The sequence below is a fragment of the Lampris incognitus genome, chromosome 11 (genome assembly GCF_029633865.1).
Source record: "Lampris incognitus isolate fLamInc1 chromosome 11, fLamInc1.hap2, whole genome shotgun sequence".
Taxonomy (NCBI): domain Eukaryota; kingdom Metazoa; phylum Chordata; class Actinopteri; order Lampriformes; family Lampridae; genus Lampris; species Lampris incognitus.
Genome location: NC_079221.1, coordinates 10000630 through 10018459, shown reverse-complemented (window position 1 = coordinate 10018459; position 17830 = coordinate 10000630). Strand labels below are relative to the sequence as shown.

At 47.0% G+C, this 17830-nt stretch overlaps 2 protein-coding genes across 7 annotated transcripts; one reads left to right on the top strand and one right to left on the bottom strand.

Annotated features, from left to right (window-relative positions):
- Positions 1 to 328: 328 nt before the first annotated feature.
- Positions 329 to 7290, bottom strand: naxd (NAD(P)HX dehydratase). Of its 6 annotated transcripts, none has more exons than XR_008810995.1 (11): positions 5653 to 6636; positions 5139 to 5546; positions 4695 to 4845; positions 4481 to 4526; positions 4270 to 4358; positions 3408 to 3516; positions 3094 to 3144; positions 2901 to 3005; positions 2278 to 2398; positions 991 to 1154; positions 329 to 493 (listed from the first exon to the last, which is right to left on the bottom strand). XR_008810995.1 is itself a non-coding variant. In XM_056289292.1 (11 exons), exons 1-11 carry the CDS (start codon positions 6164 to 6166, stop codon positions 343 to 345), a joined length of 1866 nt encoding a protein of 621 aa, XP_056145267.1. In that variant the 5' UTR covers positions 6167 to 6631; the 3' UTR covers positions 329 to 342. The 6 variants fall into 6 exon arrangements, 4 of the variants coding, with proteins under 4 accessions (XP_056145267.1, XP_056145269.1, XP_056145268.1 ...); XM_056289292.1 differs by having other exon boundaries at positions 991 to 1111; positions 5653 to 6631; XR_008810996.1 differs by lacking the exon at positions 329 to 493 and adding an exon at positions 1644 to 1789 and having other exon boundaries at positions 1002 to 1111; positions 5653 to 6637.
- A 5917-nt stretch (positions 7291 to 13207) lies between these two features.
- rab20 (RAB20, member RAS oncogene family) lies at positions 13208 to 17819 on the top strand. The gene is made up of 2 exons (XM_056290110.1): positions 13208 to 13616; positions 16620 to 17819. The coding sequence occupies exons 1-2, from the start codon at positions 13427 to 13429 to the stop codon at positions 17207 to 17209; spliced, it is 780 nt and encodes a 259-aa protein (XP_056146085.1). The 5' UTR covers positions 13208 to 13426; the 3' UTR covers positions 17210 to 17819.
- The last annotated feature ends 11 nt before the right edge of the window (positions 17820 to 17830 follow it).

Here is a 17830-nt window from a genome sequence, read left to right as displayed (position 1 = left end):
AATTATGTCCTTACACGTGTTTATCTCCTTAAATAGGAGAATTGGAGCTCTATTTTGGAGAGGCTAGTTTCTATACATTCTAGATTAAAATCCTTCATCCGTCTGTCTGTCTGTTTCTCACACACACACACCCACACACACCCACACCTACATACAAATTCTGTCCAGTGAGAACATTTCCCCACCAACCATGAACCACCACAATACTAAATTTTATATCATTGTTGGAAAATTAGTGTCTTCTGTGAACAGTGCTTATATAACTGCAAAAACGAGTGTATATAGCTTAATAAACCAACTTTTTACAATCCAGATTGTGAGCAGTAGATTGTTCTTTGTTTTTCAGCTTTCAAAAAGCTTTTTGAAGGCAGTGCCGATCTGCTGGATCATGTCTGAAGTGGTGGTGGATCTGCCGTGTTGATGGAAGGCTTGACTGTTGCACTGTCTGGTAAGAGAACAGGCCCCAAATGCTGCTACCACAGATGGATTCACACTGATGGAAGATAAAACAGGGTTATTAAAAGACTGGCTAAATTAGTAGCTAATATACTATTTGGTGATTTTATCAATTGAAAAAGAAGTATTTGTTAAAGGATATCAGTAGTTCTCTAATCCTGACTTCTAATGTTCAGCAATGAGAATAACAAATCAAAGCAAACAAGACAATCCAATTCAAATGCAAAGGTGGTGGGTACACAGCATGTTTGCTGACATGAGCCATTTTTAAATGTGCTCAGTACATGTTGTTCTCTGCGACAGCCACATATTTCACACAAAAAAACAAAACAAAAAATTCAGCCAATCGGCTTCTGTGGTTTTGAATGCAAAAATCTGGAGACTGGGGCTATGGGTTGTTCACTTTTTGTCCATCAGCACCCCTGCTAATATTTAAAATTTATATCATACTTCAGAAAAGCTAAAATCTGAAAATACAAACAGGACCTAAGGAGGTTTCCCCGCCATAACTCAGTAAACACAAAGCCCCAACACCTTTGATTCATTCCTGCAGAGGAAGAATAGGCCCAATGTGCCAGCACACCCAGAGATCCAGAGAGGAGGTCACCCTGTCCACCGCATCTTCTCCCGCTGCCCTCGACACTGCATGAGATCACTGGAAAGACAGTGTGTGTGTAAAATATCTCCATGGTATGTTTCTAAAAACCAAGAAAAATAACAAGCCTGGTAGTATAGATTAGGGGTGTCACGATTCTCTAAATCTACGATTCGATTCGTCTTTCGTAGGTCACGATTCAATTCAATTTAAACATTTTGTTTTTCAGCACTGATAGCTATGCCATTATTAGACTATCAAGTCTTGATTTGTAAAGATCAACAGATCAGTGGTTTTATGAATCTGAACCGCTGATGATCAAATGTTGCTTTTGCATGTCTTGCGTTTTGCAAGACATGAATGACAGGGAATAGAACGTTACAAGTTCAGCATTCAAAGTGCTGCTGTTAAAACTGTTTAAAAAAAAACAGCCAAAAAATTTTGTTTTCTTACCAAAATGAGTCTTATCAGTATTGCGTGAGTATGAGGAGCTTTGTCTATTGGAAAGGATCGATTTATTTGGACTTGACAAAGATATGTGTGCAAAGGATTGCCCAAGATTCAACAAAATGGAAAGGAATTACTCTCAGACCTGTCATATGCAAAAACTGGTGTATGTCACTAATCCATTCATCCATCCATTATCCAAACCGCTTATCCTGCTCTCAGGGTCGCGGGGATGCTGGAGCCCATCCTAGCAGTCACTGGGCGGCAGGCGGGGAGACACCCTGGACAGGCCTGCCAGTCCATCACAGGGCCAGCACACACACACACACACACACACACACACACACACACACACACACACACACACACACACCTAGGGACAATTTAGTATAGCTGATTCACCTGACCTAAATGTCTTTGGACTGTGGGAGGAAACCGGAGCACCCGGGGGAAACCCACGCAGACACGGGGAGAACATGCAAACTCCACACAGAGGACAAACCGGGACGACCCCAAAGGTTGGACTACCCCAGGGCTCAAACCCAGGACCTTCTTGCTGTGAGGCGACCGCGCTAACCACTGCGCCACCGTGGCGCCTTGTATGTCACTAAGATTTCCCAAATAGTTCTTACACACTATTTGAGAATAGACGTGTGTATAGAGTTGTTGCATGAGACCCATTGTACATGTTTTCTTATGTATTGTATGGACATAAATGTGTGCTGATGGGAATATATATCTGTTATGAGGTTGTGTATCGGTATGGGCTCGATACTGACCCTTTGTGCCGTCGGTGATAAGATCCTGTTCTCCTTTAAGCACCACAGTGAGGTTCCCCATAGCGCTGCTAAGCTGCGTGGCACTCCGCTGATGATCACTGCTGTCCACAGGAACATGGTGCTGAAACGGCATCGTGGCAAGAGGGATAGCCATTAGCAGACTAGCAGAACACTAGCACGCTCATGTTATTGCCACCATTTTTCTCCTTGTAATAATATTTTTTTCTCCGAAACACCTCTCCACAACTTCAGCTAGTCCCACGTACTTTGTTGTTGCATACTTTTAGAGCTCACTCCATTCAAACTTTTAAACATTGTGCTAATTGAGGCGATGAAGGGATGAATTCAACTTTTTCATGTTCTGTATTTTTTGATATTCTTTTTGGCCAAAAACTCTTGCATGGAAAGAATGGCAGAACTTTTGGACTCTCCCAAGAGCAGAGAGACTCTACCAAGTTCTACCATGTTAAACCACAACTACCACCTTGCTAGCACAGATAGAATATACGTTTTCTTCAGGAAACATTATTCTTTCTATTGATCAGCTGGACTGATACACAGAATGCAATGCAGAATGTTGGGCTACAAACTGGTGACTGACTGAACTTAAGTGAAAGACGTACCAGTGCCTCATACAGTCTGGTGAACTCCATAAAGTTAGGTGTGAGGATGCCCTTATGGTAGCCTTGAATGACAGATGGTTGTTGAGAAACTAGCCATAATCCGTCCTGTTGAAAACAAACAAACAAAACCACAAAATCAGGGAATAAAAAAGCGACAACCAACACAACGTTAATTAATGGGTTAAGTACTCACAGCATCAATGACGATGGGAATGTCTCTTGCTTTAGACTTTTCTATGACCTCCTAAAGAGAAGAGAGGACTATTTATCACGATGCCATACAGTTTCAAAAATCTTCAAAAGGGAACAACACACTTCACTGGTGTTGGTTCTGTCAAAATGCACTACAACGCTAGTCCTTGTTTCAACTGTACAGTCATTCTGAGCTAGTACCGATCTGGCTAAGAAAGGTTGAACAAGTGTATGAAAAATAGGAATTTGGACAAGAGAATGATCTGGGCCAATGTCCTGGTTGGGTGCGTTGGGGTGTAAGTAAATCCCACATGCCTTGGCTGTTTTCAGTAGAGCATCCTCTCGCCCAAGTCCCGGTCCCACAACAAGGCAGTGCAGTCTTGGGAGCCACTTCTCTATCTCTTCCACTGCATTTGGGCTGTCCCTAGAGAGAGCGAGAGAGAGACCGGATAAGACTTCTTTGTTATCAGGGTTGTAATAAAGAAAAATCAAAACAATTCCTCCAATTTCTATGGAATCTGTTGTGGCAATTTTGCTAACAATGTTGGATCTGTCTTTTCATAAAGCTTTATTCAACCACATATATACAGATGGGCTCACCCCCCCCCCAAAAAAAGGAACGAGCCCCGATCTTTTGTCTTCAGTTCACTTGTATGCTTGGCATGAGTACACAAATATGCTTTGAGTGGATAAGTTGGGGATGAGGTGAGGTTTTGTCCTTGACTAGGTTCTCTGATTTATGTCCAACAGCTTGTTAGGTACCAGGCAGTTGTTATGTCAGACTATCTGTGCTGAGAAAGATGGTTTCTACTTGGCCTTGAGGTTACAGAAGCACAGTGGAAATTTCTTGTTATGTGAGATTAGCACAAATGGAAAAGTCCAACTCTTTATTAAGAATCATCAATTTTGCCTTTACAAATTCCAGGTATTGTGTTTGCGTTTTTCATCACTTGAAAAGGGTTTCAGTATTTGTGGGTGGAATGTGATAATTACGTCAAGTTTAAAACTACAACATTTCAGTATCTGAATACTGGCATAACAAACTGTGCAACACATTCTTTGTTATCCTTAGGAAATGTCAACGTACTACCGAACATCAGATTGATAACAGTTTGGCCGTTATGAGGAACTCTGCCTTCATTGAAATGTAGTATTTAGCCCTCCCAGTGATACTTACAGGACTGGATGGACTATGAGTTCAGGGCTGTATGACTTGATTACAGTTGCAGCCTCCCTGGTGCAGAATACGTGAGACAGGTCAGCACCCTGAAGAGAGGTCAAACAGGGACCGTTACTGTTGTATCGGCACCCAGGTTGAAAAGAACAGACCAGAATAGGCTACTGTAAAATCTGATGCATCGGCAGGATTACAAAGTGTGTCTGCTTACCACTTTTAATGCTGCGATTGCTGCGAAGTAAGGAGCACCCGTATATCTTCACATGACATTCAGAGGGGAAACAAGGAAATAATTACCAGAAAAATTCAAGAGAAAAGGTAATAAGATAAAATACGAAGTACATATACAATACACTAAATACTGCTGACTTAATTATGCTGTTCATGTTGCCAGGCAAAACATAAGGTGGTTTTGCACGACATACTCTTGGCAACCGCCAATGATCCCAATTCGTCCATCTTGGCCCTTGTGCTTTTTGGATGTCAGTGGAGGGACTATACTTTTCACGAGTGAAAGGATGTCGTTATCCATGCCTCTACGGGACGTGGACCCAAAGCCGATGTAGCGCTCAAACACTGTGAGGGAGAATACGAAAAATAAACAAAGTGGGAAATTAAAAGTACAGCAGGTTTGACTCGCCTCAGTCAATATCGGTCTATCTTATCAGCCTTCTCTTACAGGCAAGCTACTATTAGTTATAAACACCAAATATGCAACCAGCACAGTGTTCGTCATCTGATCTGCATCACAACAAATCCACAGTTTAGATCTACCAGAGAAATATCACTGGGCCATTGTTTTGCTTTCTCTCTCTCCAAACTGTCGGCTCGCCGCCTTGCGGCTCCACTGGTGACAGCAAAGCGAATACCTAATGTCTGTGGCTCTCGGTTCAATGGTTGACTTTTCTGGATGAAATAGTCCGCCTGGGGTGAGGGACATCTGGCGTGGCGGGATGGGCCCCGGACACAGGAGGGGGAGGCACTGGAGGGTACAGGTGTGTGGGTGGGTGGCGCAGAGATGCTGGAGAACACCTGACCGAGCATCTGGAGCATACTGAGCTCCCTGGTGTGTTCGGTCTCTCTTCGACGGTCCTCTGCCTGCAAGCGCTGCTCCTCTATCCGGTAGAAGCTCTCCTCAGCTTGGGCGCTCTGCTCCAGGAACTGCTCCATCAGCTTCTCCATGGGGAAGTTGGTGCGCCGCTTCCTGGGCCGTTTAGGTCTGCTGGAGGACAAAGTACTGGCCAACTGGCTGTTGTTACTGGATCTCAGTGAAGATCCTGTCGTGGAGAGGAGTTGAAAGATTAAAAACGATAGATTCAGTTAACTACTATTATGCAAAAGGGAAAGATCTGGTAAATGCAGACAAGGAGGCTGTATACCCACCGTTACTGCCCACTGTGACTTTGACAGGAATCGAAATAGGGACAGGCGGATATTCCAGTTTCACTTCGGTCTCAGCAGGCATAGGACATTCCCCCATGCCTTCCGAATACGCATCCTGGCCATCCTCTCCATCCTCATCCACCCCATCCCCGGGGTCATCTCCACCCGCCCCGCTGTCATTCAACTCCTGGGGGTCGATGGCGGGCCGGTTGCTTAAAATTCTCTCCATGGTGTCGTAAAACTTGCATATCTTGTGATACTGCCCGTTGTTCCTAAGGTTACCTTCCTTGGCCAACAGATATTGCCTCTTCAGGCTTTTAATCCGCACCCGGCATTGTTCCGGGGTCCTATCGAACCCCATCGCCCCCAACCTGCGGGCCACGTCGCGGTAGACGAAGCTGTTTCTGAAGTTTCCATCCAAAGCGGTCTGGATGTCCTGCTCCCCCCAGATGTTCAGGAGGGTTCTCGTCTCCACGTCCGACCACAAGAAGCCCCGTGTCGTGTTTGCGTGCATGCTCGAGTCTGCAAGCCGGTCCGGCTTCGCCTCGCAGAGTAAACGGCGGCGTGGCTGACGGAGACGTGGTCGAATGAGGCGACGATGTGCACCGCGGCGAGGCGAGGGAGGGAGGTTTGTTGTGGCTTCTCGGCCATACAAAGGTCCACACAAAGCGGCCGGCGCGTCGCCGTTCCCAATAAACCGCCAGCGACTGGCCGCCTACGTCATTGTAGTGCTCCTTACGCACGCCTTCCTAAAGCTCCGGGACCTTTTACAAGACCCCGTTTCGCACAAGTAAACTGCACGTATCGCAGGCCCGGACCTCAACCTGCGTCCTCAAGCTTTATCCCCCTACGTCATTATTAACCACATGCGTAGACTCCTACTCTCGGGGAACAACTGAGCAGGGATCTGCCTCCCCCCTACCTCCTCGCCGCCAATCTAAGAGATTGGCAAATAGAAAACAGACCCCGGATCAGTCCTCCGAGAGTAATTTATCCGGCGCCTGTTTATTACCTCGGCCATGACGATGTCTGCGGGGTCCTAAGGGCCGTGTTTCGGCGACCCTCCCGAAGCTGAACGGTGGCTGCACAGAAACACGGAACAGCTACCGAACCCCCCCCCCCTACGTCTGGGCCGCATCCACGGCGACAGCGCCGGCGTTAGAGAGAGAGAGAGAGAAGCGAACGTGGACTTTTATCTTTACCTTCCTCCTTCCAGCAGACCCACGTGAGAGCGAGCGACAGCGCAACTGGGAGGGAGCAAAGCGCGGCCGTCCGAGTGTGTCGCGGCGCTCCCGTCATTGCGGCCGCGCAACAGCGACGCTCGTAATGACGCCAAGCTGAAGGGGAAACGTTGTTAGAAACACGAAGCCTCGCACACACACTTCCTCTTACCTACGCCGGGAGCGCGCGTCAGCGCCGCGAGCAGCCCGGGCACCGTCTTTATCATGGGGGGGGGGGGGGGGTGTCGCGAGCGGAGCCGCGGCGCAGAGTCCGCTTCCTGTCAGTGACGCGTCGTCCGCGAACGACTCGCTGATGTTGAACCAGTCTCTTGTAGACTCCGGCGTCACGAGTCGTCCGACTCGTTCATTTCGCCACTGGGCCGCGCGCGCACCTCACTCGTTCGGTTCATTTGCATGATGGTGACGGCTACCGGATTTGTTCCCTGACGGGTCTTTCGGGTCCGAGTCTTCCGTTCACTGGTCACGTGACCGCCGCGGATCCTCGGCGGGGGATCGACTGATTCGTTCTCGCTGTGCGTCACGTTGCCACTGAATTTGTGTTTAGTTTGCCGTTCCGTTGGAACGAGTTGTGAATAGTGATCTAGTTACCCTATATTACACTGAGTTCTATACTGCCAGCCGCTAGAGGGCGCTGTATTCTTAGGTCACTAGTGTAACCGGTTATTTTATTGCCCGGTGCGGGATTCGATACGGGTTGTACTGCACCACAAGGCGACATCACTAACCGCTCGGCTAAAGGGTCAGACCCGTTAGCATAGCATGCATTGTGGTCCTGTGGCCAAAAGTGCTTATCCAGAGGTTTCAGCATCTGGACAAGGTCTTATTCTGGCATTCGCTCTGTGAGACTGTCAGTCGCAGATTGATAAAACTGACTGCGGTTAATCTTGCCCCTGACCTCAAGGAGTTCAACATCTTTAAACAGGCCCAGGGACGTGTGCTGTTCAGCCTTCAGGGTGGATTTACCTCCACTCGCTTTCATGGCTTTCATCAATGGTGATGCTGATTTTTGAATTGATCTCTTTAACACTTGAAACAAACTTCTTCCACATTTGCTGTGCAATATGGCCTACAATTTCAGCACACGAGTGATCTGACTTGTGTACAGTGCCTACTTTTGCGCCATTGAGCTCCTGGAGCTTTTATAAGCTGAGTAGCTTGGTATCATGAAGAAGCCTGTGAAGCCTTTAAATCATGGGCTATGGCAGGCAGACCCAGACAAGGGCCTGAACTTGAACACAAGAAGCTCACTGATGCAAGATACAAGTACGCCATTTGCTTCATTTGTAAAAATGAGCAAGCCATGAGGGCAGATTCCATGGCTAAGAAGCTGCTAGGAAATAATCCTGCTAATTTTTGGAAAGAAGTGAGGGTTCTCAACAATTATAAAGCATCTCTACCATGCACTGTTGATGGTATCTCCGGTACAGACAATATTGCTGAGTTACGGCGACAGCATTATAGTACCTTATTCAACTGTGTCCAAAAAAACCAAAAAAAATGCCTCCACAGTACGACATACTCGTGGAAGCATGGAGATGTTTAGGAGAGATGGCAGTGGGGTTTTTAACTAGATTGTTTAACACAATCTTGGAAAGTGAGAGGATGCCTGAGGAGTGGGGAAGAAACATACTGGTACCGATTTTCAAGAGCAAGGGTGATGTGCAGAACTGTAGCAACTACAGAGGTATAAAGTTGATCAGCCATAGCATGAAGATTTGGGAAAGAGTAATAGAATAATAATAGTAATAGGTTAAGAGGAGAGGTGATGATCAGCGAGCAGCAGTATGGTTTCATGCTACAAAAGAGCACCACAGATGTGATGTTTGCTTTGAGAATGTTGATTGAGAAGTATAGAGAAGGCCAGAAGGAGTTACTTTGTGTCTTTGTAGATTTAGAGAAAGCATATGACAGGATGCCGAGAGAGGAGGTGTGGTATTGTATGAGGAAGTCGGGAGTTTCAGAGAAGTATGTAGGAGTGGTGCAGGACATGTATGAGGGAAGTGTGACAGTGGTGAGGTGTGCGGTTGGAATGACAGATGGGTTCAAGTTGGAGGTGGGATTACATCAAGGATCGGCTCTGAGCCCTTTCTTGTTTGCATTGGGGATGGACAGGTTGACGGACGAGATCAGGCAGGAGTCTCCATGGACGATGATGTTCGCGGATGACATTGCGATCTGTAGCAAGAGTAGGGTGCAGGTTGAGGAGAGGTGGAGGTATGCACTGGAGAGAAGAGGAATGAAAGTCAGTAGGAGCAAGATGGAATACATAAGTGTGAATGAGAGGGAGGACAGTGGAATGGTGAGGATGCAAGGAGTAGAGGTGATGAAGGCATATGAGTTTAAATACTTGGGGTGAACTGTCCAAAGTAACGGGGGGTGCAGAAGAGAGGTGAAGAAGAGAGTGCAGGCAGGGTGGAGTGGGTGGAGAAGAGTGTCAGGAGTGATTTGTGACAGACCAGCAAGAGTTAAAGGGAAGGTTTACAAGACGGTTGTGAGACCAGCTATGTTATATGGTTTGGAGACAGTGGCACTGACAAAAAGACAGGAGGTGGAGCTGGAGGTGGCAGAGTTGAAGATGCTAAGATTTTCATTGGGAGTGACGAAGAAGGACAGGATTAAGAACGAGTATATTAGAGGGACAGCTCAGGTTGGACGGTTTGGAGACAAAGCAAGAGAGGCAAGATTGAGATGTTTTGGACGTGTGTGGAGGAGAGATGCTGGGTATATTGGGAGAAGGATGCTGAATATGGAGCTGCCAGGGAAGAGGAAAAGAGGAAGGCCAAAGAGGAGGTTTATGGATGTGGTGAGGGAGGACATGCAGGTGGCTGGTGTGACAGAGGAAGATGCAGAGGACAGGAAGAAATGGAAACGGATGATCCGCTGTGGCGACCCCTAACGGGAGCAGCCGAAAGTAGTAGTAGATTCAACTGTGTCCAAAGTGATCAGTATGAGGTGGGCAATGTTGAGAGTGATGATTCAATGGTGATCATGTCACACGAGGTGTACCAAGCTACACACAGGCTGTCTGTTAACAAGGCAAGTGGTTTAGATCATGTTACTGCTGAACACCTTAAATATGCCCGTCTGAGGATAGCTCCTCTCCTTGCTATTTGTCTTGCTGGCTTTATGATCCATGGCTTGTTACCAGACTCAATGTTGTCTGTACTGTTAGTGTCAGTCATTAAGGACAAAGCTGGTAAAGTATGCAGCCTAGATCACTACAGGCCTATAGCTCGAGCCAGCATACTATCAGAAGTCCTAGAAAGAATCCTGCTGGATAGAGGGCATGAGTTTATCACCTCCACAGATAACCAGTTTGGTTTTAAAGGTAAACCTGGCACTGACTTATGTATAAATGCCTTAAAGGAAATTGTCAACAAATAATAGAGGCCAAAACTCATCAGTTCTTATGTGTTTTATTGATGCTTCCAAAGCTTTTGATTGTGTTAATGATAGAAAGTTGTTTGTTAAATTGAGTCAAAGAGGGGTGCTTAAATACATCGTGAGAATCCTGGCTTATTGGTATGCCCACCACACTATGCAAGTAAAATGGGGTAATAGCGTTTCAGCCCCATTTGGGGTTAGCAATGGTGTCAGACAAGGGGGAATTTGTCCAAGCAGTTGAAAGCCTGTAACACTGGGTGCATGATGGGTAATACCCTGGTGAACCATATTATGTATGCGGATGACCTGGTCATCCTTAGTCCCTGTAGTGCTGGTCTCCAGCAGCTCCTTGATATATGTTCTGTGTGTGGTGTGGAGCATGATGTCAAATACAATGCTAGTAAGAGTGTTGTCATGATCTGCAGAATCAAAGAGGACAATTATCTAAAATGTCCTGATTTTAAATTGTCTGATAATAATCTTGGGGTATGCAATAGGGTGAAATATCTTGGACATTATATTACTGAACAAATGACAGATGATGATATTTATAGGCAATGCTGCATGGTGTATGCACAAGCAAACACTCTCTCACCCTAGTTTGGTATGTGTTCAGTTAGTGTGAAGATGTCTCTGTTCAGAGCATATTGTTTACCACTTTATACTGCACACCTGTGGTCAAACTACAAAAAAGCAAGCTTACAAAGGCTTCGAGTAGCTTATAATGATGCAGTGAGAATACTACTAAAAAGACCCAGATGGTGTGCAAGTGAAATGTTGGTGGCTGCAGGAGTCAACACCTTTCAGGCTCTTCTAAGAAATCTCATGTATAAATCTATCTGCTGGCTCAGTGACTCTGATAATGCAATCATCAAGGGTTTAACTAATATAAGATTCAGTGCCACACGGTACCAAGCCCGGCAGTGGGACCACTGGTATAGCTGCCTTCTGGTAAGACACTGATTTGTTCCATTTATGTTATTTATTGTGTTTACTCTGTGTGCTGTCTAGGGTTTGTCTTTTACCTATTTGTCTTTGTCTGTTGTGGACCCTGAGTCTGAAGTAAAGTTTTGAATTGAATTGAACTGAATTGAATTATAAGCTAGCCCGTCCTTGGCCACCACACAGGCGGATCTGAATGAAGTTGCTGTTTCTTCCATTAACTTGGACTTGATCTCGAGTACCTTGTTTGGCAGAATCTCCTTTCGCTTGGTTGCTGCGACTTGCGTCGGCCCTTTTGTGTGCTATGCTATCACGGCACACATACAGCGGCAACACACAACGCGGGTGACGCGCCTTCACATTCCCTATATACCAGATGTGCTGGCGTAAAGCAAGTAGGCCTACATGCTTGCAGCTATGTTTCTTTGCTGCAGCAAGAGTCACAGTCGGCCCTTTTTTGGAGGCATGTGCAAGCGTCCCCCGCCGCCCCCCCCCCGGTAAAAAAAGTGAGCTTCCCCCGAAAGCCATGGTATACTGCGAGGGAAACTCGTGTTTCATTTCTTCAATGGAACTTTTATTTTCATTTAGTATTTTCTATTCATCCATCCATCCCATTATCTGAACCGCTTATCCTGCTCTCAGGATCACGGGGATGCTGGAGCCTATCCCAGCAGACACTGGGCAGCAGGCGGGGCGACACCCTGGACAGGCCGCCAGGCCATCACACAGGGCCCAAACACACACACACACACATTCATACCTAGGGACAATTTAGTACGGCTGATTCACCTGACCTACATGTCTTTGGACTGTGGGAGGAAACCCACACAGACACAGGGAGAACATGCAAACTCCACACAGAGGACGACCCGGGATGACCCCCAAGGTTGGACCACCCCGGGGCTCGAACCCTGGACCTTCTTGCTGTGAGGCGACCACACTATTGACACAACATTCAAAGGCTTCATAAGAACATTTCCCGATAAGACTGTAAAGAAAGGGAGTCTTGCTGGAAAACGTAAGGCAATGTGTTTTTATTTTATCTTATTTTCTTCTCTGTACCAACAATGCCAAGCTAAATTCCCAGTGCATGTCACGCAAATGGCAATACAACCATTCCTGGCTGTGAAGAGGCACGATGAACAAGAAAAACCCGAAACTAAAACAAAACAAACCTGAGTCAAATAAGGTGGTTTATATTCATACAGGGACCGCTTAAGTTTATAATAGTATAACCGGTTAATGTCTTGCCTGGTGCGGGATTCGATACAGGATGTACTGCACCACAAGGCGACACCACTAACCGCTCTGCTAAGGAATCAGACCTGTTAGCCAGGGACTAACGTGACTTATTACTAGTTTACAGTCGTCACCCTCCCCGGAAGCGCGCCCTCGCGCTTTGTCATTCTGCGCTCCGAAGAGACTTCTGAGGATCTGCACACTTCCGGATCCCACCGTCGCTGCCACCAATGTAACCGGTTATTTTCTTGCCCGGTGCGGGATTCGATACGGGACTGCGCCACAAGGCGACATCACTAACCGCTCGGCTAAAGGGTCAGATCCGTTAGCCAGGGGCTAACGTCTCTTATTAGTAGTTTACATTAGGAAGGCGGGGCATTTTTGGGACTTGTTTACTTTACAATTTCGAAGAACTTAAAAGAATAAAGACGATCCGTTTAAAAAATAAACAAGGGAGGAAATTTCCCCCCCCCCCCAAAATTCTTTCATTTCCGAATTAAAGTTTTTCGCTAAAAAATAAAAAGGTTGCTCATCAAAACAACAACGTCGACGTATTCTCAACCCGAGCGCTGACTTCCCAGAATTTAGTCCGCGTCCAGATAAACGTAACATCCGCCCACCGGCGCGACCGCTTGCCTCAAATCAGGCCAACCTTCCTTTTTTTTTCTTCCCAGCCTTCAATCGCAGGCTTCGCCTACTTCCCGGTTCAACCCCGCACGCACGCCTCTTCTTTTTTTTTCTTTTTTTTTCAAAAGTTTCCCAAACCGGAGCTGTCGCTGTGACGGGACGACGCGGACCGCCGCGGCCTCCGCTGCCATGTTATCTAAAGAATGGCGCATTCTAGAAAGCGTGTGTTCTTCTGCGGCCCGGACGTGAGCTGAGTTTTGGCCAGGCGTCATCTTCTTATTTTACCCGAACTCTTCCTCCCCCCCTCCTCCTCCTCCCCCCCGCCGCCGCGGAGCGCGGCCATGCCGGAGACGTCCAAGATGAAGAAGCCGGACGTCAAGGTGGTGATCCTGGGCGACATGCACGTCGGGAAGACCTCGCTGCTCCACCGCTACACCGAGAGGAGGTTTAAGGACACCATCAGCACCGTCGGAGGGGCGTTTTTCCTCAAACAGTGGGGGCCGTACAACATCTCCATCTGGGACACCGCCGGTAATTTACTCTTTCTTCTGAAGTTTCGAACAGATCCTTTTGAGCCCCCCCCCCCGCGCGTGAGGTATCCCGTGTTTTTGTTTTTTTTGGGGGGGGGTTGAACATATGGCCCCGCGTTAAAGCGGTCCCCGATCATCACATATCCGTTCATATAAACGCGCGGGACCAACAGCAACACGTAGATTTACCCTTTTAATTACTTTCGGAGCGTCGGCTTAATGAGCCGGAATCGTCATAATTCGCTAAGTGCCTCCGCATTCCGGTGACGCCACGCCTGTTTGGGGTACGTATTATTTCGGGGATACAACATTTTGGCCAACATCGCCCTCAGCCCGAGACTCGGTGCGCGTCGCTACACTCGTAAGAGAGACGTGGACACACGTTCCCAGTTGCCTCCTGGCGACTCTTTACGGCCCATAAAACGTAGTCATACATTTACCTTGGCAACAGCCGGCGCAAGGAAACAGTCTTGCTGTGCATTTTTGAATTTCTCCCGTGGCAGGTGCACGTGACAGAGCTTGCTTTAGGGTTTGCTTTTCTCTGGATGGTGACTGCACCCCTGGAGTTTGCGTTCACCTTTCCTCTGCAGTAAAGGTAGACGGGAGGGGGGGCGGCGGCGGCGGGGGGGGGGTGTTGAGTGGTTTGCAGAAGTTATTGGTCAAACCGATTGTCTGGAGTCACGTAGGCTTGATAGGCAACAGATCTGGCCGCAGGGCTGCTGTTTGTTTTTCTCCAAAGCCACTTTGTCAAACAACGTGACCGTAAGATCACAATGCTCACAGCACGTTGCCCTGGCTGGGAAGTTAGTGCAAATAAACCCGAGAGTTTCTGACAAAGGTTGGTTGTGCAACAATGGGTCAGATATCTTGAAACTTTCCCATTGACTTGATAGGATCAGGAGCAGTGTGCAGCACTCTGTTCCAGAACAGCTGGGTGACAGTAAGTCAATGCCAGAGGGCCTTCACTCTGCTGAGAGTCGGTTTCGTCTTCTTGGGAAATGGCGAGTGCACATTTCCCTGCTGGCTGAGTGGCAAGAACAGCACGATGTGACTTTCTTTATGTCGTTCACCTGTTCCGTTGCAGAAGGTCTGCTTTGTTGTCTTTTTCACACACTCATGTTACCACCAGGTAAGTACATTACACACGCATTCATTCCTCTGTACGTCATTAGCCCCCATAAAATAAAGCAACGCTAAATCAGTCCACTTACAGTACTGCATAAGCTCACGTACACCTACAACTAAGTACTAAATGGCACCAGCTGTCAACAAAGAAAATCAGAAAGCAAAAGAAACAAAAAAATCATTTTTCGTATCATTTCGGACTCGGTTATTTGAGCCATGTTGGATTTTCTCAGTATTGGTCGTTCATACTCGGGGTATATTTTATTGTGCACTGCCAAATCCCACCTTAGCAACAGTGAAATGGATACCCCAGTAATACTCGTTCTGCATTTGTACCTTTTGCGGGGTGAATGAAAATCTGTGGTATACTGAGAAGTGATCTTTGACATCATTTTGTGTAAGATGACTTTGCAATCCCAGTATTGCGAAACAGTGTTGCGAAAAGAAAAGAAAAAAAACCCCAGCTGCATTTGGTTTTTGTGGACATACCGATTCCAGTTTACCACCTCTGGATCAAAGCCTGACTTTTAACATTTCTGGCTGTGATTGAATGTTTGGCCTAGTTTGTGTTAAAGGACATAATCCCAACATTGTGTTCATGTTAGCTGTGTATTAGCCGCCTTCTAAAAGTGACACATTTAGTGAAACTAGTAGATTGTGTTGCACGCCAAAGAGGAAATTGTAATAGTAAGGTAAGAAGTTACTGAGCCTCTAAAATATCATGCGTTGTTTAGCCCCACGTCGTCTGACAGGATGTCATTGCCTTGCTTTATTTCCAGTCAGTGGATTACAGAAATGCTGTGCCAGCGCTGAGTCATTTAACGGCTGTCGCTGAAGACCTGTCGGCACGGGGGGGGGGGGGGGGTTAAACCATAGGAGGAGGCGGACTGAGGCCCATTTAACATTTATTTCTTACAATTTCTGCCCAGACACAGTCAAGGCGGTGTGCGGTGCTCATTTAACCCGTCTGGATGGTACCATCGCACTAAGATGCCGTGTTCGCTGAATGTGATGACTTCTGGGAGCTCGAGGCCTTTCAGCTGCCTGCCCTCTTCCCCTTATCAGTCACACGACAGGGCTGCGATAAGAAGACCACGACAGACAAAAGTGACTCCACACACGTGAAGCCTTTTTTTATATATATATATATATATATATATATATATATATCAGCACTTTCCAGAAGACTGACTCATGCAGCTACACAGAGTTCATCGATTCCCAATGGTTTTGTGTTTAAGTCTTAAAAATTTTTAGTTGCTTTAAAAACACGCGTGAAGTACCTCCTCTTACTCCTGATGCCGACTTCAGCCGCGCTTGACAACAATAGCACCACTGTGGGACAGAGAACCTCCTCAGATCTCCAGATTCCTAAAAATTGACTCGTACAAAACTATTTCAAACCACAATTTGCCTCCACATATGGCAGACAAGTGACAGGATTCATCTAAAAAAAAAAAACAACATCAGATGACGCTAAATTTCTTAACATTTTGGCGGTGCTGTTGATTTGATAAGCAAGGGAAACAATTAGACCTTATTACATGCTGTGTGCGAGCTAAAGGGCAACCGGACTGATGGTCTATTCACACGCTGAGCACCCACAAGGTTCTCACATAGTTCAGCAGCAAAGGTTTTCTCTGTTTCCCAGCTGGTCACTGTAATGCCACATTTCTGTCTCGTACTTTCTTTGGCAGATAGTCCCCCCCCCCCCAACCTCTCGTTTGTCATTTTAGTCCTCATGAAAGCTTGTGCTTGTAGCTGTACATTTGCTTCAATTGTGTGTGTGTGTGTGTGCATGAGAGAGTTTTCATTGCACACATCTGTGTGGTTTAATCTGTGTCTGCCTCTGTGACTGACATCCTCTGGCTTCCCCCAGGCCGGGAGCAGTTCCATGGTTTGGGCTCCATGTACTGTCGGGGTGCAGCGGCAGTCATCCTCACTTACGACGTCACCAACTGGCAGAGCCTGGCGGAGCTAGAGGAGCGCTTCCTGTCCCTGACCGACACCGCCAATCACGACTGTATTTACGCCATAGTGGGCAACAAGGCCGACCTCACCGACCCCGAGGCTCATCTGGTCCCCGTCATCGAAGGGATCACCGAGAGCGAGGAGGAGAGGACAGAGCCACAGGCGCCCCCCGCATGCCCCACCCCTCCGGCCTCTCCGACCCCCCTGGCGGGCGTGATGGTGCGCAAACAGGTGAGCCAGGAGGACGCGGCAGCGCTGTATGAGAGAATACTGCGCTACAAGGGCCTGGAAGAAAAGAGCAGCCTGCCGGCGGAGAGGATGTGCTTCGAGACCAGCGCCAAGACGGGCTATAACGTGGACATTCTGTTTGAGACGCTGTTTGACCTGGTGCTGCCCTCCATCATCAGGAAGAGGAACGAGAACCAGGCGTCCCCCACGGTGGATCTTGAGGAGTGCAGGGGGGCCAACAGCAAGAAGACCAAGGCTGCCTGCTGCTAGGGCCGATCCACGAGGTCACCACCAACAGACAGTGACTGTTTTAAAGGCAAATCTTCAGGTTGGTACAATCCTGGAAAGGTACTGAGTTGGTGTTAGGTGGTAACCTCGCATTAAATACTTAGGAGTACACACTAACACACACACACACACACATAGCTGATCTGTCACCCAATGATATGTGAAGTATTGCTTTATATGAGGAAGCAAAGCAATTACATGTTTGGTGTTTGGATTCTACACTTTGGAAAGTGCATTAAAAAGACTGAACCTGTACTCGACTCCTACGAGGTGTGCCTACGAGCCAGCAGACTACTAATACACTTAAATTATATAGACTTTACAACTCAAATCACTGGTAGTAAACGTTGCCGTTTTAACAGCACTGGCGGTCACGTGGGTGGCACATTGGATTGTGTAAATCAATCTCGTTTTTAAGGATTTGATGACGCGGAGGGAAAAAAAATCCTGTTCCTTCAGTGTTGATCCTTTACATTTCATTTGCACATTGTCTGCACTGTTCAAGAAGTGTAAATGTACTGAATTACGTGTTGTAAATATTCCTGTTAATTTTTTTAAAGATGCTATTATAAATAAAGATTTTTATTTTAAACCGATGATGTA

What these genes read in the sequence shown, in the direction of transcription:
- naxd (XM_056289292.1), bottom strand. Translation starts at nt 6,166, where the DNA reads ATGCACGCAAACACGACACGGGGCTTCTTGTGGTCGGACGTGGAGACG. An exon ending in CTCATAGTCCATCCAGTCCT is followed by an intron (nt 3,517 to 4,269) that starts GTAAGTATCACT and finishes CGCTCTCTCTAG; the next exon opens with GGACAGCCCAAATGCAGTGG. An exon ending in TATCACCGACGGCACAAAGG is followed by an intron (nt 1,112 to 2,277) that starts GTCAGTATCGAG and finishes CTGTCTTTCCAG; the next exon opens with TGATCTCATGCAGTGTCGAG.
- rab20 (XM_056290110.1), top strand. Translation starts at nt 13,427, where the DNA reads ATGCCGGAGACGTCCAAGATGAAGAAGCCGGACGTCAAGGTGGTGATC. An exon ending in CTCCATCTGGGACACCGCCG is followed by an intron (nt 13,617 to 16,619) that starts GTAATTTACTCT and finishes GGCTTCCCCCAG; the next exon opens with GCCGGGAGCAGTTCCATGGT.